The sequence below is a fragment of the Nicotiana tomentosiformis genome, unplaced genomic scaffold (genome assembly GCF_000390325.3).
Source record: "Nicotiana tomentosiformis unplaced genomic scaffold, ASM39032v3 Un00003, whole genome shotgun sequence".
In the NCBI taxonomy this organism is placed as follows: domain Eukaryota; kingdom Viridiplantae; phylum Streptophyta; class Magnoliopsida; order Solanales; family Solanaceae; genus Nicotiana; species Nicotiana tomentosiformis.
The window spans coordinates 168,681-192,198 of NW_027174562.1; the positions used below are offsets into that span (position 1 = coordinate 168,681).

Consider the following 23,518-nt stretch of genomic DNA (forward strand, 5'->3'; position numbering starts at 1 on the left):
GTAAAGCTTGCAAAGACACAATATAAATAATCAAAATACATATATATAATAATTAATTTTATAAACTGAAATACACATTAAAAAAATCAAATAAACTAAAATATAACATATATATATATATATAATAATTAATTTTCTAAAATGAAATACATATAAAATTAATCAAATAAACTGAAAATATAACATATATATAATAATTAATTTTATATACTGAAATATACATTAAAAAAATCAAATAAACTGAAAAATATAACATATATATATAATAATTAATTCTATAACTAAAATACATATTAAAATTAATAAATAAGAAGAATGGAAGGGGGGGGGGGAAGAAAACCAGCGCCTGCCCTAGCTGTGCAGACGCTGGACGATAAAAAGTAAAAAAAAAAGAAGAGAAGAAGAAGGAAAAAGAAAGAAAAAAAGAGCAGAAGCTGGACGGGAACAAGAAGAAGAAAGAAAGAAGAAAGGAAAAAATGAGAAGAAGAAAGTAGAAGAAGAAAAATTACCTGGACTGGATGGAGGAAGTTGAAACCCTAGGTTTTGGCAGCAATGTTGATCGAAGAAGAGAGAAGAGAGAAATGGTCAATTTTGGTCTTAGGGGTCTGTTTTGTATAATAAAAAAACAAACCCAAACTTTTTTTTTTGAAAAAAAGGCCCCTCTTAACAGAAGCGAGCGCTTCTGCGCTTCTGTCGCTTCGTCGCTTCTTCAACTGAAGCGCGCGCTTCACCTGGTCAAGTCGCCTCAGGCTGGAAAAGCGACCAGCCATCGCCTCGCGCTTAAAGCGACGAAGTGATCGCTTTTTCAAACACTGGTCTTGAATACGATGGTCATCTTTTTCAACGCTACGTAAATAGACCCTGGTTTTCCTACTCCAATCTAAATAATTAGACCCATTTAATTTATACTCTGTAATTTTGGATAATGCTGGAACTATTTCGGTCACGGTCAGACATTTTAATTGATGTTCAGTCAAGAAACTGATGAATAGATGCAAAAGTAAACAATCTGACATCCAAAACTTGTTGACAAGAGCAAGATGTGTGTTAGTTTACATCATGTATATAGTGTAGTATTGTCCCACATTGGTAGAGGAGTAGTATGCTCTTGTATAGTATAGCTATAAATAAGGACCTCTTGTATTGTATTGTTCATCTAATATCAATAACATATTTTCTCCCGTGCTTTCTCACATGGTATCAGAGCAATTGTGAGAGACTTATCGCTGTGCATAAATTCCAGCGATTCCGGGAAAGAGAAATTTTTTAAGGATGTTTTCTATCTGCTTCATTTCTGTCAGTGTTGTGCAAAATTCAACACTACCACAAGAGTCGTCACTGTCCGGCGACCAAACCCCAGTGAAAAGCTCCGGCAAAAGCCTCCTCACGCGCCACCAGAAGCTCACGCGCCGGCGCGTACGACCACTTCCGGCCATTTTTTGAAAATCTTCCTTCAGAACAGTTGGGTCGCCTGGTAAATCCGATCCTACCCCTACTGTTTTCATTTCATTTCGACAACTTTGAGTTTTTTCCGGCAGTTATAGTACTATTCCGACAGCTACAGTAGATTCCGGCAGCTACAGTATTTCAGTATTCTGTTTCTGTGTTTCCGTACTCTGTTTTCAGTGGATTACAGTTGATTCTTTCTCTTATTTGGTAATAATTTGCAACAATGTCTTTGAGATTTGATGCTTTTGGGTCTAGAAACATGAGTTCTGGAAGCTCTAGTGCTATTATTACCTCGGAACCTTTAATGGGAGGTTCAAACTACTTAGCTTGGGCTTCATCTGTCGAGTTGTGGTGTAGAGGTCAAGGTGTTCAAGATCATCTAATCAAACAGTCTAGCGATGGAGATGAAAAGGCAATAGCATTTTGGGCAAAAATCGATGCTCAGTTATGTAGCATCATGTGGCGATCTATTGATTCCAAGTTGATGCCTTGTTTCGTCCATTCCAGACATGTTATTTGGATATGTAGCATATCGCGGATGACAAACTTAAAGAAACAGGAATTGGATATGTCTATTTACTTGGGTCAAGTACAGGCAGTCATGGAGGAATTTGAGAAGTTGATGCCAGTTTCTGCTAGTGTGGAAAAACAACAAGAGCAGCGACAAAGATGTTTCTCGTTCTTACCCTCGCTGGACTTCCTAATGATCTTGATTCAGTACGCGACCAGATTTTGGCTAGTCCCACTGTCCCGACAGTTCATGAATTATTCTCTCGATTACTCCGCCTTGCTGCAGCACCAAGTCCACCAGTGATCTCATCACAGATACTTGATTCCTCTGTTCTTGCATCCCAGACAATGGATGCTCGGGCATCTCAAACTATGGAGCATAGACGAGGGGGAGGTCGTTTTGGAAGATCTAGACCCAAGTGTTCTTATTGTCACAAATTTGGACACACTCGTGAAATGTGTTATTCCTTAGATGGTCGCCCACCCAAAAATGCTTACATTGCTCAGACCGAGACTCCAGGTAACCAGGGATTTTCTTTATCTAAAGAAGAATATAATGAGCTCCTTCAGTATCGAGCAAGTAAACAGACATCTCCACAAGTAGCCTCAGTTGCTCAGACTGATACTTCTGTTACTGGTAATTCTTTTGCTTGTGTTTCCCAGTCTAGCACTCTTGGCCCATGGGTCATGGACTCAGGCGCTTCTGATCACATCTCTAGTAATATATCACTTTTGTCAAATATTGTATATTCACAGTCTCTTCCCACTGTTACTTTAGCCAATAGATGTCAAACTAAGGCAAAAGGAGTTGGACAAGCTAATCCCTTGTCTTCTGTCACCCTAGATTCCGTTCTTTATGTCCCTGGCTGTCCTTTTAGTCTTGCATCTGTTAGTCGTTTGACTCGTGCCCTCCATTGTGGTATATATTTTATTGACGATTCTTTTATTATGCAGGACCGCAGTACGGGACAGACAATTGGTACAGGACGTGAATCAGAAGGCCTTTACTACCTTAACTCACTCAGTCCTTCCACAACATGTCTAGTTACAGATCCTCCAGATCTAATCCACAGACGTTTAGGACATCCGAGTTTATCCAAACTTCAGAAGATGGTGTCTAGTTTGTCTACATTAGATTGTGAGTCGTGTCAACTTGGGAAACATACCCGAGCCTCATTTTCGCGTAGTGTTGAGAGTCATGCAGAGTCTGTCTTCTCCTTAGTTTATTCTGATATATGGGGTCCTAGTAGAGTCAATTCATCCTTGGGATTTTGTTATTTTGTTAGTTTCATTGATGATTATTCAAGATGTACTTGGCTTTTCTTAATGAAAGATCGTTCTGAGTTATTTTCTATATTCCAGAGTTTTTGTGCTGAAATCAAAAACCAATTTGGTATTTTTGTTCACATTTTTCGCTGTGATAATGCCTTAGAATATTTATCTTCTCAATTTCAGCAGTTTATGAATTCTCAAGGAATTATTCATCAGACATCTTGACCTTATACCCCTCAGCAAAATGGGGTCGCTGAGAGAAAGAATAGGCACCTTATTGAGACTGTTCGCACACTTTTAATTGAATTTCGTGTTCCGTTGCGTTTTTGGGGCGATGCAATTCTCACAGCTTGTTATTTGATTAATCGGATGCCTTAATCTCCCATCAAGAATCAGATTCCGCATTCAGTATTGTTTCCCCAGTCACCCTTATACTCTCTTCCACCTCGTGTTTTTGGGAGCACGTGTTTTGTTCATAACTTAGCCCCTGGGAAAGATAAGTTAGCTACTCGTGCTCTCAAGTGTGTCTTCCTTGGTTATTCTCGTGTTCAGAAGGGATATCATTGTTATTCTCCAGATTTTCGTAGGTACCTTATGTCAGCTGACGTCACATTTTTGAGTCTAAACTTTTCTTTACTTCCGCTGACCACCATGATATATCTGAGGTCTTACCTATACCGACCTTTGAGGAGTTTACTATAGCTCCTCCTCCTCCACCTTCGACCACAGAGGTTTCATCCATACCAACCGTTGAGGAGTCTAGTGTTGTTCCCCCTAGTTCCCCAGCTACAGGAACACCACTCTTGACTTATCATCGTCGTTTGCGTCCTCCATCAGGCCCAACTGGTTCTCGTCCTGACCCTGCTCCTGCTGCGGACCCTGCTCCTAGTACACCGATTGCACTTCGGAAAGGTATACGGACCACACTTAACCCTAATCCTCATTATGTCGGTTTGAGCTATCATCGTCTGTCATCTACCCATTATGCTTTTATATCTTCTTTGTCCTCGGTTTCCATCCCTAAGTCTACATGTGAAGCGTTGTCTCATCCAGGATGGCGACAGGCTATGAGTGACGAGATGTTTGCTTTACATACAAGTGGTACTTGGGAGCTTGTTCCTCTTCCCTCAGGTAAATCTACTGTTGGTTGTTGTTGGGTTTATGCAGTCAAAGTTGGTCCCGATGGACAAATTGATCGACTTAAGGCCCGTCTTGTTGCCAAAGGATATACTCGGATATTTGGGCTCGATTACAATGATACCTTCTCTCCCGTGGCTAAAGTGGCTTCAGTCCGCCTTTTTCTATCCATGGCTGCGGTTCGTCATTGGCCCCTCTATCAGCTGGACATTAAAAATGCTTTTCTTCACGGTGATCTTGAGAATGAGGTTTATATGGAGCAACCGCCTGGTTTTGTTGCTTAGGGGGAGTCTCGTGGCCTTGTATGTCGCTTGCGTCGGTCACTTTATGGTCTAAAGCAGTCTCCTCGAGCCTGGTTTGGTAAGTTCAGCACGGTTATCTAGGAGTTTGGCATGATTCGTAGTGAAGCTGATCACTCTGTGTTTTATCGGCACTCTGCTTCAAGTCTCTGTATTTATCTAGTAGTTTATGTTGATGATATTGTTATTACTGGCAATGATCAGGATGATATTACCAATCTGAAGCAGCATCTCTTCCAGCACTTCCAAACTAAGGATCTAGGCAGATTGAAGTACTTTCTAGGTATTGAGGTTGCCAGTCTAGCTCAGGTATTGTTATTTCTCAAAGAAAATATGCTTTAGACATTCTTGAGGAGACAAGGATGATAGATTGCAGACCTGTTGACACTTCGATGAATCCGAATTCTAAACTTATGTCAGGACAGGGGGAGCCGCTTAGCGATCCTGCAAGCTATAGGCGGCTGGTTGGAAAATTAAATTATCTCACAGTGACTAGACCTGATATTTCTTATCCCGTGAGTGTTGTAAGTCAGTTTATGAATTCTCCCTGTGATAGTCATTGGGATGCAGTTGTCCGCATTATTCGATATGTAAAATCGGCTCTAGGCAAAGGGTTACTCTTTGAGGATCGAGGTCATGATCATTGGAAACTCAGATGCTGATTGGGCAGGATCACCTTTTGATAGACGTTCTACGTCTGGATATTGTGTTTTAGTAGGAGGAAATTTGATGTCCTGGAAGAGCAAGAAACAGAATGTAGTTGCTCGGTCTAGTGCAGAAGCAGAATATCGAGCAATGACTATGGCAACATGTGAGCTAGTCTGGACCAAACAGTTGCTCAAGGAGTTGAAATTTGGTGAAATCAGTCGGATGGAACTTGTATGCGATAATCAAGCTGCCCTTCATATTGCATCAAATCCGGTGTTCCATGAAAGAACTAAACACATTGAGATTGATTGTCACTTCGTCAGAGAAAAGATACTTTCAGGAGAGATTGCTACAAAGTTTGTGAGGTTGAATGATCAACTTGCAGATATTTTCACCAAGTCTCTCACTGGTCCTCGTATTGGTTATATATGTAACAAGCTCGGTACATATGATTTGTATGCACCGGCTTGAGGGGGAGTGTTAGTTTACAACATGTATATAGTGTAGTATTGTCCCACATTGGTAGATGAGTAGTATGCCCTTGTATAGTATAGCTATAAATAAGGACCTCTTGTATTGTATTGTTCATCTAATATCAATAACATATTTTCTCCCGTGCCTTCTCACAATGTGAATGATGCCAAATGAATCAGCAGTGACACCCACAAAACAACAGCAATCTGACACCCGAACAGAGTCCAGCAGTCGCAAAAGCACAAAACAAACTACCAAATTGACTATCTTAGAAGTATAAAGGTAAAAAAGGCCAACCTAGACGTGAAGTATAAACTCCAAACAGTGTTTTAACACCAGAAAGAAAAGAACACCCGGAATATGCCGGAATTGACAAGACAATGTCGGAACTTGAGAGATAGTCGCGAGGTGGAGGTGGCGCGTGTGACTCACTCGCTGCCCACCCTGACGCCGGAGAAAGTTCTGAGAATAAATTGAGCCCTAGCGGCTCTGATACCATGTAATTTAATGGTGGAAGCTGATGATTTCTATTCATGAATATGAAAAGACTTTATAAAGTTACAAGAAATCTATCTAAGGAAAGAAATCAAAACAAATGAAAGAGAATATTACAGGATCTGGTAAATATATCTGGACTGATCTGGTAAATGTATCTAGACTATATTTACAATTAATATTCTATAACAATTTGATTGGCATGACTTTGATGTGGTTAGATTTAAATCGAAGATGAAGGGTGATTAATTTAGGAATGAAGACCGGAACTCCGGTTCTGATTTTTTGCTCTTTGTTTGGTATACAATGATAGGGGAAATGTCGCAGACCTAAATACAATAAAAAATAGTCATCTCTTGATAGCTTACACGTTTAGATGAGATGGTTCGCATAATTCAACACAGTTATCAGAACAGACAGAGAGAAAGCGCTACTAGATTCGGGTTTCGAGTCTTATCTCCGCCCGTCATTCTACGAAGATATTTCCTTGTACAAGAAATAGAACACACTCGAGGGATGAATAACTCAGTAAAATTTTCCCGTCCTCTAAAATTTATGCTTTTAGGTGGGGTGGTTCTCGCATCTCACCTTATTTGAGAAGCGAAGTAACTTGTAAAGTAGGGTAGTGGGTCATTTGAAAAGAAAGAAAAGTAGAAGCATTTTTTAAGTCTCTTTATATTCTCTCTCCCGATTCTAGACAATGTCTCAAGATCAGTGGCGGACCCAAACTTTTATGCAAGCGGGTTCAGACATATACTGAAGTCTATAAAAATAATTGACAGTAAAAGTGACACTAAGTTAACAAGCAAACATGGTTCACCTAGTGCTTTTTATTTTGGTTCTTAATAAAACCTTAGAAAATTTACCCGCCGCTCTTTATTTTGTTTTCAAAAAAAAAAAAAAAACTCTCTCTCTCTCTCTCTATATATATATAAAACAAAACTATTTACCTTTACAATTTATTGAAGAAATTTTATGATAACAAACATCAGTTTGGTCCATTTAAAATACTAATTCAACTTGCACTAACACTAAACAAAAAACAACTGAAGAGAGCTAAGCTAAATTAATTTTATATAGAAAGTTCCAAAACAATGGAAAGATACTAAATTAAAGTAAACAAGAAGATAAAAAGAACTGCAGGCCGAATGAGTACCTGTCAGCATTTTGAAAATGAGAGAGAAATAAAAAGTGCTTAAGTTCGTATTCGAACGCACGACCAATTACAGAAATTGAACCCGCTTGAACCATCATACCAAGGCACATCTTTGTTTAAGGGTATTCAACCGCTTTAATTTTATACAGTTTGTTTCTTTCAGAAATAATTTCCATATAAAAACAGTAAAAAATATTTATGTAGCGGGTTCAACTCAACCCGCTTGAACCAATATGGGTCCGCCCCTGCTCAGGATCAGGGATGTCGCTTAGATTTAATCTTGTTGCTGTCCAAATATTACCAGTAGAAATACAAGTAACCATCGTTAAACTATGGGTACTAGGTTTTATCGACCAAATTAGAAATTAATTTATCTTATATGTGAATGGTTAAGAGTCAACACCAACTAGCTTTGTGGTTGAGGTACTGTTGTTTCTGTAAAGAGCTAAAACTAGATTTGAGATCAATTTTCAAATTATCAGCTAATGCTACCATATTCTATTGCAGTGCTGTACTCCATTATGGTCATGCAGCAGCTCCAAATGACAAGGTATGTTATTTGTGTTCGTCTGTTTAATTTGTTGTATCCCTCTTTTACTGCTGGTCTTCCGATCTGCATGGAAGTTGTAAAAAAACTTGTCTCTTTTCGGGGACAAACATAAATCAAGTGCTTCATTGTTATCTATATCAACTATGGTTGCATATTGGTGTTGTGTCCATCTTTGCCTTTTGGTGTGGTATAGATGATTACCTTGAATGTCTGTGGAAAGGTCGTCAACCTGGAACCCAGTTATCTGTCTGTTGCTGTATGCTGATAGTCAGACATTGCGTCAATATGGTCTCCTATAGCAGGCTTCCACTATTCTGAGTTATATAAGGATTCAACTAATTGGTATACACTATCCACACTAACATTACACTTTCGCTTTTCTGCAGACATTGCGAGAGGGAGATATGGCTCTTCTTGATATGGGAGCTGAATACCACTTTTATGGGTCCGACATAACTTGTTCCTTTCCAGTGAGTGCATGTGTCCTTAACTTTTTGTGGGCACATTGAAGTATACTGTCATGTTGCAACTTGCATGTTAAAGTTCTTATATCGAGTGCCACATAGAAATGTAATAACAATAAACATTCACATGAAAATTATATGCACTTCACTCTCCTGGAGGAAATGTGGATCACATATCCCCTGAACATAATAAGCACACTGTAATATTGTTAACCATTCAACATTAATTATCTTGTGATAATTTGCTTGTTCACTATTCTGCTTTGTATTTGTTTGGATGTCTTTCAGTCTGCTCGTGTTTCTTTTGCTTATTGCTTATCCAAAGTTTAGATAGTGAGGATCTTTCATGTTAAGCACTAAGCTTTTATTCCAATTTTAGCTGTTATTTGAGTAGCCATTGCACGACCGGCTCTTGCATTTTAGGTGGATGTGCCAGTAAGTACTTATTGGTAGCAGACAGTATTGGTTTAGACTTTAGAATTGGAAATTGATGCTTAAATGAAATATTGTGGTCTTTTATATTTAAAAGCTCTTACTCAGCATTGAATCTGTGTGCTTGGATACCCTCTCCGCATCACTGCCCCTCTTCTTGTGATCACTTAAAAATTGCTCAAATATCAATGTGCAGCTTATAATTGCAGCTTATTTTCCTTATGATCCAATTATGGATTTGCAGGTAAATGGGAAATTTACTCGTGACCAGTCACTTGTATATACTGTGAGTATCCTCTCCTGCGCAGAATAGGATAATGCTTTCATACCTCCTTGAGATGGGAATATAATGTGCATCTCATTTGTATTACCTCCAGTTGATGTTTTGCATTGTGCAGTTTCTGAGTAAATGTAATTAGTGCACAAGATATGCTTGTGAACTTTAGATTTTCCTTCTATTAAGAAAATGCATTATTTGGTTTAGGATCAAACTACAGATTTTAGTCTCTAGAGTTCCCCTAACTTGACTGAAACCCCGCCTTGGAACGTTCCTGAACTCCTGATGCAAACCATGTACCTCTATGAGCCTTCTACCTTCATTTGTTTCATTGGTAAGGCCTGTATTATGACAGAATATGAAGCTTATAGGACCTCTGAATGTGATTTTCCAATGTTCATGTGCTTTGAGTTCATCGTGAAATATAACAATTGTTTCATTATTATAAAATCACTATTATTTGCAGGCTGTCCTCGACGCTCACGATGCTGTCATTTCTGCCATGAGCCCTGGAGTGAGCTGGGTCGATATGCATAAGTATGACTTTGCAGTCAAATTTTGAGTTTGGCATTAAATTGTTGAGATCATCTTTTCGTTTTCCCCTTTCTGACGTCAAAATCAATACCTAGAATTACGAGAAAAGCTAATGGCAGAACTTGGATCACTTAGTAAACAGACATGAATCATGATATGCTCTCCCTAATCCCTTCACAAAATCAGTTGATTCTATATTTATTAGGTCACTAAACTAACAATTTAGAGTTTGTCCCATCAACTTCAAATTGAATGTTGTTTCTTTTTGAGGATGTCAAAACGATGCTCACTTTTATAAGGTGGAATATCTCATTACTTATTACACGCAAATCAGAAGATCGTTTGTCCCACCTTCGCAATAGCTCCATATGTGGAAAAAAACTTTTGTCAATGAAAAGAAATAGATAAATATCCAGATAAACAAAGAGTAACCTATGTACACACATTTGGCTTCGCTTATCATAAAGTGTTCCACGATTAACAAATTGTTGATGTAATGTTTTTATCTTTTAGAGTCATGTAAAATTTGCTAGACATCAAAATCATAATGGAGGGTGTAATAATACACATCCCTAACCATAAACCTCAGAAAATTAGTTTTCTTTCTTCCGATGTAAAGCAAACAAACTACATCACACATTTCCATGCACGTTTGTTTCACTTTAAAGAGTAAAAGGTGCCTGCTTGGCCTGAAGAATGAATATTTACAATTTGTAGCTCTGTAAACAAGTGTAAACTCTATATATTTCTCTTGCCCCACCCACCCCAAAGAAAAACAACCTTTTGGATCAATGTCTAATATTAAGGAAAAGCTAACTTTGAAAATTGCTGAAGTTTCTCCTAGTTGTTTTGTTTAAATATTTTGCAATATTCTTCACTATTTTGAATGTGACAGCTGCAACCTTACAGCTTTTCTTTTTCCATGAAATTTCTAGGTGTTGAACTTTTTCTTGAAAGATGAATTAATATGTGTCCTACTTTACCGTGAAACTGTCCCCTGAATGATCAATTTGAAGTTACCTTTTGTTGGAAACAATGAGATACTATGACAAGTTCAAACATGTCGTAGTTTAAGCTATAATTGGAAGTCACAGAGGAAAATCTCTGTAGAAACATGAAGGCGTATCTGCATCTATTGGTGTTTATTACTGCCACAAATTAGGTGACATGGGGTCTAACTGTAGGTTACCACATGTTACTTTAGCTTGTTTCTCACTTGTATTTCACCATGGATTGCAGATTAGCTGAAAAGATCATTTTGGAATCACTGAAGAAAGGGCACCTACTTGTTGGGTATCTTCTATTCCCTTGTTGACTTATTCTCTCTCACGAGCCTTTCCTGCAGAGTCTGGAATAACTAATATGGAAAAGGGCTTTCTTTACTTTGATTTAAGGGATGTTGATAAAATGATGACCGAGCGACTTGGTGCTGTTTTCATGCCTCATGGGTTGGGGCACCTTCTTGGAATTGATACTCATGATCCTGGGGGTTACTTGAAGGTTCATTTTTTCTTAGATAAATGTCTTCCATTGATAAGTAGCATGCAGTTCATATATTCTCTGGATATAATTGAGAAGTGAATAACTGGCTTACAATTTCAGGGAGCTGAAAGACCAAAAGAACCTGGATTGAGCTCTCTACGTACTAGCAGAAAGCTCTTAGAGGGAATGGTCAGTAGTCTATATTTGAGTGACATTACATATTAGATTTAAACTTCTAGGTAAAAATTACTATTTCGTAAATTCTCACTGAATAACCACTAATGTGGTTCTTGATAATTCACCCATCTTGGAAGCAATCAATGAATTATCTCTGAATAAAGGCAGCATGCTCATGCTTTTTCGAAGACTTGTTTTTTAGTAGATCTGAATCAAGGAGCAATGTTTTTTCAGTTAAAGTTGAATTGAACTATGCTTTAGTGTATCTTTTGTACTTCTTGAAGCGTACACTTGTCTTTTCAGGTGTGGTTTATCTAAGGAAATGACCTCTTCAACAGCATCCACATTAGTTGTTGGTCTTAAAATTTACTTGGCAAGTCTAAGCTTATTGCTGCAATTAAAAATGATAAATTTAAGTGATTATTGACCTAGTGGACTTTCTATGTTTTTTGTGAAATAACATGAAGAAATATTAAAAAACATGCTTGGGAACTGAAATAGTCAATATCAAAGTAATTCATGGAATCTAGACGTTGATGGGCCACTTTTAGTGTATCTTCAAGACCTCAACCTGCTAAAGTTTCTTATCCTCACTGACACTAGAAAATCTACTTACGCTCTTTAGATTGTTGCCTTACATTTTGTATGATTATATTGGTTAATTTATTATGCTAATCTTGTGGATTATTCTTAGGTGATCACTGTAGAGCCTGGTTGTTACTTCATTGATGCCTTACTACTTCCTGCATTGGAGAGTCCGTCGGTGTCTGAGTTTTTCAATCATGGAGAGATCAACAGATTTAGAGCTTTTGGTGGAGTCAGAATTGAAAGTGATGTGGTGTGTTTTCTGAACTTTATTTAATTTCTTTGGTGTTGTCGGAATAAATTCTACATAATGTGCATATTAACTTGGATTTGGTCCTTTTATTATTTCTTCACCTTTGTCAAGTTATACCTATTTGTTAAAAGTTTATTTTTGTCCTTGAAGTGTGTTACTGCCAATGGATGCATTAACATGACCAAATGTCCCCGGAAGATTGAAGAGATCGAGGCAGTGATGGCAGGAGTTCCTTGGCCAATCAAAAAGACGACCTTTCCTTCCGGAAATGGACAAGTGTAATTCTTTCAATTACCATCGGCCTTGTTTTCCTCCGTGTGTGGACCTCTGAAGAAAATTGCTTCCTTTTATGGACTAGTGTTCTCGATGAGCTAATTGGTGTTATGTTAGCTTCCTCTGTATCCATGAAATATTCTCTACAGATTGCTTTTTCTACATTAAGTTTTGCATTTCCCTACACTTGTATGCCACATCTGCATAATTGACTTGATCATTATGCACTGACAAGTAATCTAGCAAGTGTAATGACCATGGCGGATGGACAGTCGAGTGTCAAAAAAGCTGCAATTAGAACTGAAGTGCCCAAGTCCAAATCCTAGTTGGGCCTTTTCTACGCGCGCCCCTCCTGTGCACGGTTGGTTGGCACTAGAATTTTGTTCTCATCAAGTCCTTAGTGCCTTAAAGCATTTAGATTTACGTACGATTGCAGCGTTAAACACATCATTTAACTAGGGCAAATAGGGTGTGTTTGGTATGAAGCAAAATATTTTCTAATTTTTCATGTTTGGTTGGCTTAAATGCTTTGGATAATATTTTCCTCTTGAACTCATTTTCTTTCAATTTGAGGTAAATATTTTCCCTATCAAGTGAGGAAAATATTTTTCGAATTTGTTTTTACTCATCAATTAAACAAGGGAAAATAAATGCTAAAACTACTCATTTTCTAGAAAAATATTTTCATTCATACCAAACACACCCCTAGTCTTTGAAATAATAGTTGAGCTTGCTTAAAAATTTTTCCATAATTAACGAGGACTCGTATTACTAATTAAGGACGTTTATCCTTGGTAATGACTAATGTATGAGATATCTGCCTCACTGGAACTAATAGCACATCAGTCGACTACTATGTGAAGATCTTTAACTCTTGCAGAAGAAATAATTGAAGTTTATCACAACCATACAACTGCTAATTTTAACTGTAGAACACTATACCCTCTAGTTCTTTATTTTTTAATGTCCAAATAAAACCGTCCCAAAAATAAAAATGGCAGTATTCTTCTCCTACACACCTATGTTTTTGCTTAACTTACTACGACAATGGTAGTAGGTTACCGTTGTTCCATTTATTATTTTTCCTAAACGCTCGAACAGTGTATTATAACTTTAAAATGTGAGGCTTTTTAGTCTTTTCAGAAAAATTAAACTCAACATAATTTGGTACCGTCAAACCTCGTCCCTCTCTCGGCTTTTCAATCCTGCAATGTGACCACAGGGATTTCAGCATCTGTGCAAGTGAAGTAACACTTCACAATTTGCTAACTCAGAGCAAAAAGAGAATCCAAAACACAAACCATTGTGGAGTAGGGCGGTCATACATACGATATTTCAAATTGTAGTGAAAACCTCTTGAAGAAATTTTTCATTAAAGCGAGAAATTCTAGATTGTACAATCTTTGTCATGGAACACCGTGACTTTGCATTTTAGACAGTACCTTATCATTCTAATTTAAGTTTTTAACGGTCCCGCAAATGATGATAAGATAACGAGAGAAGGTTCTTAATAACCATGTCAAAAAGTCAGAAGCAAACAATTAAAATTAGGACTCGAGACTATTATCTTAAGCAGTCTATCATGTGTCGGTGAAGTTTGTAAACATAGATTTATTTAACTTTTGTATGAACATATGATGCTATTACACGTTTTCTTCTTTTAACAATTAAGCTATGTCACACTTATTTTTATTAAGACTGGTGGTACATTGTTTTTACATTTATTAATATATTGTGGTCATCATAATCATCGTTTTACATAATGTTATTTTTAATTGATTTAGCTAAGCGGAGGTAGAATTTTAATAAGAAAAAGATATTACTATATCACTAGTGGTACAAAATCTTTCGGGAGATCTCCTTTTATGGTTTATTACGGATGTTATTTTAGTCATAAAGTAACACAAAAACATTCGAGAGATTTTTGTTCCGTTTTTTAATTCAAATTCAAATTTTGAAGGCAGAAGAGTTCGGGAAAAGATAAAATTGGAAAAGCTGGCCCACATATATGATTTAAGATGAGCACGGCGCCGTATACCGGAACACGACGCCGTATAGTCACTCTCTGAATTCTGATTATGTCAGTGTAAACAGGGGAACAGTAGGCCAAGTTGCTCCCCCAGTGAAACTGCTTCGCTATAAAACCCCAAATAGAGCTGACCGCTCCCCTTCCATAAACCCTAAATAGGAGCCACCATTTGCTTCTTAAACCCCTACACTTGGAAGCGAAAAATGGATTGTCGAAGCAACAATGAGAATGAGAGCTCGGGAAGCAAGATGAAATGTGAGTATGAAGAGCAAGATGAAACTATAACGGAAAGCTCCAACGTTGAGGTGGAGGAAGACACCGCCATGTGTGAGGTTGGGGGCGACAAGACTAGCGCTGACTATTATTTTGACTCATATTCTCACTTCGGTACGTTATCTCTTTAAGCTTTTCAGTGTCCCCATTTCTGTTCCGTGATTCCTCAATTCTATGTGCGTGTCTTCGTTTATCTGTTCTATAATGTGAAGGGTAGCCTCTTGATACATTATCAATCATCGGGTTGCTTCGTTTATCTGTTCTATAATGTACTTGTGTGCATGTTTCATTTTCCTGGAATGTGAAGGGATGTAGCTTGATATCTTTTAGTTGGTAATCACTTATAGAAGCTAATTTTCCCTCCTTCCTTCTAATGCAGGTATTCATGAAGTAAGTACCCATATTTCATCATTAAGTGATGGTGCTCTGCCCTCAGGTTTTGCTTAAATAGTTTTTAATTCGTGGTTCTAATAGTAATTCTTACTCCCAACAGGAGATGTTAAAGGATGTGGTGAGAACTAAGACTTACCAAAATGTTATTTACAAAAACTCCTTCTTAATCAAGGATAAAGTGGTCCTTGATGTGGGTGCTGGCACAGGAATCCTGTCCCTCTTTTGTGCAAAAGTTGGTGCCAAACATGTTTATGCGGTATGAACTCCATCTCTTGTTCTTCGGCCATACTATCACTTCTATATTATGCTTATTCCTTGTTCTTTCTTGATCATAACATGGTGGCTGTCTTGGTCCACGTGCACTGTATAAATTTTTTTTGTCTTCTGTGTTCTACATTATATAGATGTTGCAGTATTAGTTCATAAATTGATGTCGAACAAAATTGTAAAGTTGAAGAAGCTAATGCTAACTTATCTTTGCCATTTTGGTTTTCAGATTGAGTGCTCCAGCATGGCTGATATGGCCAAAGAAATTGTAAAACTCAATGGGTTCTCAGACGGTGAGCTAAATTTTTCACCAAGTCATAAACTTTGTGACACGTTTTCTGCTGTTTTTACATATGATCTTATTATTGAGTCTGTTTGCTTTCTCAGTTATAACTGTTATCAAGGGAAAGGTAGAAGAGATTGACCTTCCAGTTCCACAAGTGGACATTATTATTTCTGAGTGGATGGGATATTTTCTACTCTATGAGAACATGTTAAATACTGTCTTGTATGCTCGCGACAAATGGCTGGTAAGTTGTGTTTAGTTGTGACTATCAAAACGTTGCTTTCACTCGTGATGGTTTACTGTTGTTGCTTTTGGTTAATACAACATTCAGTTCTTGAATTTCAGGTTCCCTGCTGATATCTTATTGCTTTTATCTAGTTATCTTTGTGTGCATACTTTTATTCATTTTTTGATTCATAACAAAGTTTCCCATGGAATTTGTTACTACCTATGCCTTTGCTACTTATTACAGTAAATGCCATGATTTCTACAGGTATTAATTCCCGTTTCTGAAGATGTCTATCTTCAAATTCATCTTCTGGGCTTTTGGCTGACATCACTTACATAAAATAGCTTTTTTCTTGAATTATTATTTATGTTGGACCTTTGTGGTGTTTTTTCTTGTTTATGCAATAAGCAAATAAAAAGCTTTTGACATACTGTGTGGGAACCTGGACACGTGCAGTCCAGGATGCTTTTTAAGGGAAAATGGAAATGATGGAAGAAAGTAAAAGGTATGAGCAGGAAGAAGTGTTGGTAGTAATGAAATATAAGTGGGGAGTAAGGAAGAGGGCCCCTGTCCTTTTCCAAGTCATGATACTGTGACATTTGCAACCTCTTCTATATTAATTGGACCAAGCTTATTAATTAAAGCTTGGCAATGGGTTCAAAGAAAAAGGCGTGGGTTGCATTCTACCATTGAATGCTAATCTAGACTTTGCCCAACATGTCGTCCCCACCAATCAAACATATTTCAGCTATCATCACATTTCCTGCATTGATCAATCCTTCATGCTGATCCTTCTTCCTTTCACAAAGCACCAAGTCAAACCCCCAGTCACCCAAAAAAAGGAAAAAGAAAAATTTAAGACACTCAATATCCACTTCAACTTACTTTTGAATTCTCAAACCTCGATGAAGGAAGTAAATTGAGTGTACTATGAGAATTAGTATTTAAGTAGTTCATCGCTGGCTTATTAAAGACCTAGCGTCACCAAAAATTGGTGACCGGGACAATGTGTCTCAGTTTCCGCAGAAAAACATTTATCCCTGTTTAATGAACTTTTTCTGATTATTGCTTTTAGTAGAGTTCCCCAGGTTAGCTGATTTAATTTGCTAACCAATTTTCTGGAGTTTCCCTTGTGCTCCTCTTTTTGGTTGGTGAATTCTACTCAAAAGGCTTCTTTTTAATTGTATGCATTTTCTTCTTCCTTTACAGGTAAAAGATGGCCTTGTGCTGCCAGATAAAGCTTCTCTCTATTTAACAGCAATTGAAGATGCTGACTACAAGGATGAGAAAATCGAATGTGAGATTGAACACGTCTTCTCCTTGATGGATATTGACTTGCTTCTGTATTTAGCATGCACTTCTCATGGGCTTTTCTGGTTACATCGGTCTTCTTCGTTAATGGGCTAAACTGTCACACTGATTCCAATCATTTATATGCTATTGCAGTTTGGAATAGTGTGTATGGTTTTGATATGAGCTGCATTCGGAAGCAAGCTATAATGGAGCCACTTGTTGATACAGTAGATCAGAAGCAGATTGTTACAAACTGCCAATTACTCAAGGTAATTAGATTAGTTGTCCTCAAATGTTCCACATTGAGTAGCCCTACAATGTGTTGTGGAGTTCTTTTACTTTACTTACATCTGGATCCCTTTTTCTTTTACAGACAATGGACATTTCTAAGATGGCTTCTGGTGATGCTTCATTCACAGTTCCATTTAAGTTAGTCGCTGAACGTGATGATTACATTCATGCCCTTGTAGCATACTTTGATGTCTCTTTCACGAAGTGTCACAAATTGATGGGCTTCTCCACAGGTTCATAATTTTGTGCTTGCTCGTGTTACTTGTATCAACTTTTGTGCAATTTCTTTTTGGGTTGTGTTTTGGGGGAGGGGAGGAGGTTTGCTGGGGGAGGGTAGGAGGAGAAGGGGGTGTGCACTAATGGACCATCTGTTGACGAAATTGAAGGGAACCATATTATATGTTGTGCAGCTCCTTGACTTACTGCTGCACATTTTTTTGGTGATGGGCGTTTGGGCTTTATGTAGTACTAAGTCTTAAAATTACATGTACTAGATCTCATTTTCTGAGTCGGTGGATTGGAATTTATAACTCATTTATAAGGTCCACCCAACTTTACTCATCCCAAATAAAATAAAAAGGAGAGGGAAAGGGGGCAATATAGTATAAGATGATCGTAATTCTGACCATGAGAGCAAATGATATGCAGGACCAAGGTCTCGTGGCACACACTGGAAGCAAACGGTACTCTACCTGGAAGAGGGGCTTACCCTTTGCCAAGGGGAAGCTGTAGTTGGGAGCATGACTGTGGCCCCCAACAAGAAAAATCCTCGAGATGTTGATATAATGCTCAAGTACTCTGTAAATGGTCGGCGTTGTTTTGTTTCAACAACTCAGCACTATCGGATGCGATAATGCATAGTGTTTAAGAGCATATGATTCTGCTATGTTTTCTGATTGTCCCTCTTTGGAGTAAAGCTGGCATAGTGTTGAAGAGCATATGATTCTGCTATGTTCTGATTGTCCCTCTTTGCAGTAAAGCAGAACGAGTCTTTCTTCACCGGATATCTATATTCAGAGCGAATATCATTTTATATCCAGCTCACCCTTTCCAAGAGGCAAATGCGAATTTATGTCTATTGTTTCTGCTGATTGTTTCTCCCACAAAGTGGGTTATTTTCCTTTCTATTTGTTATGATATGCAACTACATCTTTTTGGCTGCATTTTATGAGGCCAGAAAGGAAGGGGAGCCTTGGCGTAGCTAGTAAAGTTTGATGCCATGTGACATGGAGGTTACGGGTTTAAGCTGTGGAAGCATCCTCTTGCAGAAATGCAGGGTTAGGCTGCATATAATAGACCCTTGTGGTCTGGCCCTTCCTCGGACCTCGCGCATAGCGGGAGCTTAGTGCATCAGAATGCCCTTTTTTATGAGGCCAAAAAGGACTATTACGAAAAAGGTGCTCAAGAAACGATGATGCTTTTACTAGTTTTATACTGATAACTTGTTAATGTACTGAATGAAAAGGGAAAGTGAAATGGGGGAGATGGGGAGCAGAGATAATTAGGGGAAAGAATATAGCGGGAGCTTAGTGTACTGGACTACCTTTTTTACGAGGCCAGAAAGGACAATGAAAAAGGTGCTTAAGAAACGATGATGCTTTTACTAGTTTTATACCGATAACTTGTTACTGTATTGAATGAAAAGGGAAAGTGAAATGGGGGAGATCGGGAGCAGAGATAATTAGGGGAGAGAACAGCTGCAAATTAAGGGCAGCTTTCTCTTACTCCAAGTTTTGAGAGAAGATAGGATCTGAGATTTGGAAATATCTTTTCCTGCATTGCTCTTCTACATTTTGACAATGAACTCTTCGAAATAGGAACTGAACTGTGCTAATACCGGGTGGATGTTTTATGACGTTATTGACTGCGAAGTGACAAATTGTGTCGTATTCCAAATAAGCATACAATCAGACAACTAGAACGAATACCCTCCTTTACTCCACCGTAGACAACCTTAATTCCCCCTCTTTAGATTTATCTCCTGCTAGGATTACATAATTGGGTCTCCGATAGGCAGTGAATGCATTCAAACTATGAGTGGATAAAATTGATATATTTCATACAAATAAAGAAGACTACTTATACTGAAAATGTTGGCAACAACAACAAATGCCCCTCATTCCCAAGCAAATTGAAGACTCGCGTTCATTCACTTTAGTCCAGTAAAATAAAATTAGCAATACAAATAAAAAAGTATAAGAAGTTCTTTACATTTTCTACATCTCTAATAAGACTTAGAAATATTGTACCTAAAACAAACGTACCAACATGATAATAATGTTGGCAGAGAAACAAAATCTCGTGAGCAGAGCATAAGACGAGAATTACAAATTTCCAGTCTCTTTTGTGCGTAGTTCTTTTTTACTTTTCTAGTCAATATCAGACTACATTGGAAGGGGAGAAAAAAAGAGGACAAATCCTTCGCCACATTGCAGAGCATTGCACATCATTATAGCTCCCCCTTACTGGTTTTGGAATTCTTCTTCCATTGTGCTTTCTTTGCTCCCCACCAATTTCTCATCCTGTGGGACACTCTGTTAGCGTGAGTCTTCAGAGCCTCACTTGTATCCTGAATCCCTTTAGTGATCCATTGCTTCCAATCATTCTTCTTCCTTTCTTTTCCTTTAAGAACCTTCCCCTGCAGAAAATTTCCATATCAATTGAACACTTTTGACTGATTTGAAAGCAGTCTATCAAAAGAGGCAACTTGTCTATACCAGCTTTGAGGGAAAGCCGCCTTCATCATCGTCATCGTCATCAGCATCTTCATCACCAAAATTTTGGTTCATCAAATCTTCCCTGGAATACATTTGCATGCCAGGGGCTCCAGGCATACCCTGAAGCAAAAAATGTTGTAGAGTCCGAATTTTCAATCACGGGCATAATATAGAAAGAAATCAATCAGTTGACACTAGGGATAAGCTAGAAAAATTACCTGCATGGATCTCAGTAGCTTTTCCATTTCAGCCTCTTTTGAGGACTTAGAAACAAAAGGTTCTCCTGGGGCTCTATTCTGAAGTAAAAGAAGAAAGAATACCAACCTATGAATGTGGAAGCTAATTGTATTGCTTATTTAACAGCTAAATCAGCATGTAGCACCTAGGTAATCAAGAATTTATCAGAGAACATGCTATACTATGGAAGCTAATTGCATGGAAGCTAATTGTATTGCTTATTTAACAGCTAAATCAGATGTAGCACCTAGGTAATCAAGAATTTATCAGAGAACATGCTATACTATGCTTAGAAGAATAAGAAGCCTTCAATCAAATAACAATGAATTGGTGTGACAAAAGCAGATTTCAGATGGCTTCTGTTTCCAAGGGAAGGATCTAGTATTTAACAAACTTTTCATAATAATGTATGCTTCTGGCCCAGAGGCGGATCTAGGATTTCTAGTACATGGATGAACTACTGAAACAAAGACAGAAAAATGTATAATTCCTCTGGGTAAATAACTCAACCTTCAACCAAGTGCACCATTCAACTTTCTTCGAGTATGAGTGCCAACAATTAATATTATATCAAATTTAGAAAATATGTACATAAAATATCTAATTTTACGGAGAGACCATGGGTTCACGTGCCCCATAAGTTTGCCTATAAATCCGTCCCTGTCTGGCCCAACACTTCCAAAGGTTTTAGTCCATAAACATTTTGGTTCCAGCAGACAAATGCATATATGCATTATTCGATGCATCTTTAAATCAGCACCTTGCCATACAAAAACAACAATCTGGGGAGGGTAGTGTGTACGCAAACCTTACCCCTACTTTGAAGGTAGAGAGGCGGTTTCCAACAGACCCTCGGCTCAAAATCAGCACCTTGGCATATTGTCCAGAATATTACAAGTGGTCATTTTCTATCATTTTGAGTTGAGTCTCTCAGTATAGCTAGCAACCAATTTCATTTCTTCCCAAAAAGGAACTGAAATAATACATGTATAATTTGTCACCAATCATTCACAGATATCTCTGTGTTTTTCAATAACCAAATATTTCGAAACAGTACCTTCTCAAGCAGAGCTCACTCTTCCTACAGCTAAATTACTGGCACAAACCAACTATATGTCTGATAAAATACACAGTTTAGCATTACAACAAAAGATGAAAACATTTTGGGATGTGGCCCATCTCTCATGTCTAAAGAACAGGGACTAATTTTTTCTGATAAAGCTAAAGAACAAGGACTACTTGCTATATTTTTTACAAAACAAGCTAATAGTGGGGCAGAAGGCAGCTAGAAGGAGAAGAAGGCACAGAAATTCGGATATTGGATGAATTAACAGGTGAAGCCTCAGTGACATTACCTTAGGAACTGGAGGTGGTGCCTTACTACAAGCTTTAGTCAAATCCTTGCAAAGGAAACTTTTCAAAGAATCAAGATCTGGATTGTGTTTGTACAGATATTCTGCCACATCCGTATCAGAATAGTCCATGACCTGCAAAAATATGAAGAGAGATAATTGCTGCAAGAAAATTGTTTGCTTGTCCTACTTCAGACAGCACCATATAGAATCTGCTCACTAAACAAGTTATACTTTGCAAACGTTTGCAGATGAATCAACTTCCCCAATCTAACACTACTAGCAGAAGCGGAAAGGATAGAAAGGAAGGTTTAAGGTTTGAATCAACAAAATCAATGCACAGTCTTTTTCCATTGGCACTGAAGCAACAAAGGATTTTCAAGAGCAACATACTATATGTGCTCTCGCTCGTTTGACTTAGGAAGCCAATGAGTATGGATATCATTATTAACGTGATCAAATCATAATTGCACAAGGAGAGTAAATTGGTACGCACATGAGCTTTTTATTTGAGAAAAGTTAAAAACATTTTTGTAGCTGGAGATTCAAACGTAAGCATCTATCATGTCATTATGAACCCTTTAAGCATTCATGAACTCAGTGCTAGTATGCATCATTACTAAAACCAAATGCACATAATAAGTAGGAAAACTTACATCTTGACAAGCACGCTCTATTGTTTTACATTCTGAATTACATTGTCCCTCAGAGTCTTGTTCAACCAGCTGAACATAGGTAAATATCAAGTGAAAAACCTTTCAGAAATATGTAAAAAAGATGAACTTGGTGCCCATCATCAGCACTTCAAAATTGTATACCATCAGTCGAATTCACCAAAAAGAAGTTATATAAGGTAAAGAAGATGCACTAAGCCACAATATCAGAAGTAAAGAAAAGAAGACGGGCATAATTCTTACCTCCAACCTATCTCCTTGTTCAACTATATCAATTTTAAGGATCCAATCAGCTTCCTGCTTCTTTAAATTACATACATTCTCTGAAATCTCTATTATCTGATATTCCGAGATCTGACATCATCAAACCACATCCATTGCATCAGACATTAAAGAAAAAAAAACACTGAGGAAACAATAGTTAAACGCAAATATCATCCAAAAACCATTAACAAACCTCCATGTTTAATCAGTATTCTCAATTCTGATCAATTGAACTTTCCAGAATACTAAATATACGTAAGTGAGCTAGAAAAAGGGAACCACAGATGAGAAAGTTACCTTCCTTAGGGAGATCTCAGCTCGTTTGTTCTGAACTTGATTGTATAGCTGATAAGCCAGCTTCTCACACACCTGACATTTTATATAGGGAATGTCCTCTTTTCTTGCCAACCCTACTGGTTTCTTTGAGCAGCGAGTAATAGGCAACCATGTTGTTATCACCATCAATGATAACAACAATAACAATGCCACCTTCGCCATTGCTTCTGTCAACAAACTTTCGTTGTATTCGAAATTACCCACTTCTGTCTTGGTGTCACTGTAGAAGAGTTATGTTAATACTCCATTTAAGAAGGAGATTTCTACCTTTATTTATTTTTTCATTTAAGGAGGAGATTTCTACCTTTATTTATTTTTTATTTCATCTTACGTGTCTAGCTGTTTCTTATTGGCTATTGTTATCCTGCGTGTCATGGACCCCACGTGACAGGCGCATCCTTTTGCTTGCC

General features: G+C 37.8%; 3 protein-coding genes across 4 annotated transcripts in view; 2 read left to right on the forward strand and 1 right to left on the reverse strand.

The window, feature by feature from the left end:
• Nucleotides 1-12,772, forward strand: part of LOC104099747 (uncharacterized) — a 34,377-nt gene extending 21,605 nt beyond the window's left edge. For both annotated transcript variants that reach the window (XM_009606835.4, XM_009606836.4), the window contains 9 exons: nt 7,948-7,990; nt 8,377-8,460; nt 9,131-9,172; nt 9,630-9,700; nt 10,937-10,990; nt 11,092-11,197; nt 11,300-11,368; nt 12,051-12,194; nt 12,345-12,772. In XM_009606835.4, coding sequence (XP_009605130.1) covers nt 7,948-7,990; nt 8,377-8,460; nt 9,131-9,172; nt 9,630-9,700; nt 10,937-10,990; nt 11,092-11,197; nt 11,300-11,368; nt 12,051-12,194; nt 12,345-12,476 — 745 coding nt within the window. In that variant the 3' untranslated portion in view covers nt 12,477-12,772. The remainder of the gene's footprint in view (nt 1-7,947; nt 7,991-8,376; nt 8,461-9,130; nt 9,173-9,629; nt 9,701-10,936; nt 10,991-11,091; nt 11,198-11,299; nt 11,369-12,050; nt 12,195-12,344) is intronic.
• Nucleotides 12,773-14,552: 1,780 nt separating this feature from the next.
• Nucleotides 14,553-18,691, forward strand: LOC104099748 (probable protein arginine N-methyltransferase 1). The gene is made up of 9 exons (XM_009606837.4): nt 14,553-14,883; nt 15,149-15,159; nt 15,263-15,418; nt 15,659-15,722; nt 15,817-15,959; nt 17,154-17,241; nt 17,391-17,506; nt 17,611-17,761; nt 18,177-18,691. Exons 1-9 carry the CDS (start codon nt 14,700-14,702, stop codon nt 18,380-18,382), a joined length of 1,119 nt encoding a protein of 372 aa, XP_009605132.1. The 5' UTR covers nt 14,553-14,699; the 3' UTR covers nt 18,383-18,691.
• Nucleotides 18,692-19,647: 956 nt separating this feature from the next.
• On the reverse strand, nt 19,648-23,390 carry LOC104099749 (uncharacterized). The gene is made up of 7 exons (XM_009606838.4): nt 23,070-23,390; nt 22,752-22,862; nt 22,491-22,559; nt 21,838-21,969; nt 20,464-20,541; nt 20,246-20,365; nt 19,648-20,166 (listed from the first exon to the last, which is right to left on the reverse strand). The coding sequence occupies exons 1-7, from the start codon at nt 23,268-23,270 to the stop codon at nt 19,978-19,980; spliced, it is 900 nt and encodes a 299-aa protein (XP_009605133.1). The 5' UTR covers nt 23,271-23,390; the 3' UTR covers nt 19,648-19,977.
• Between the last annotated feature and the right edge of the window lie 128 nt (nt 23,391-23,518).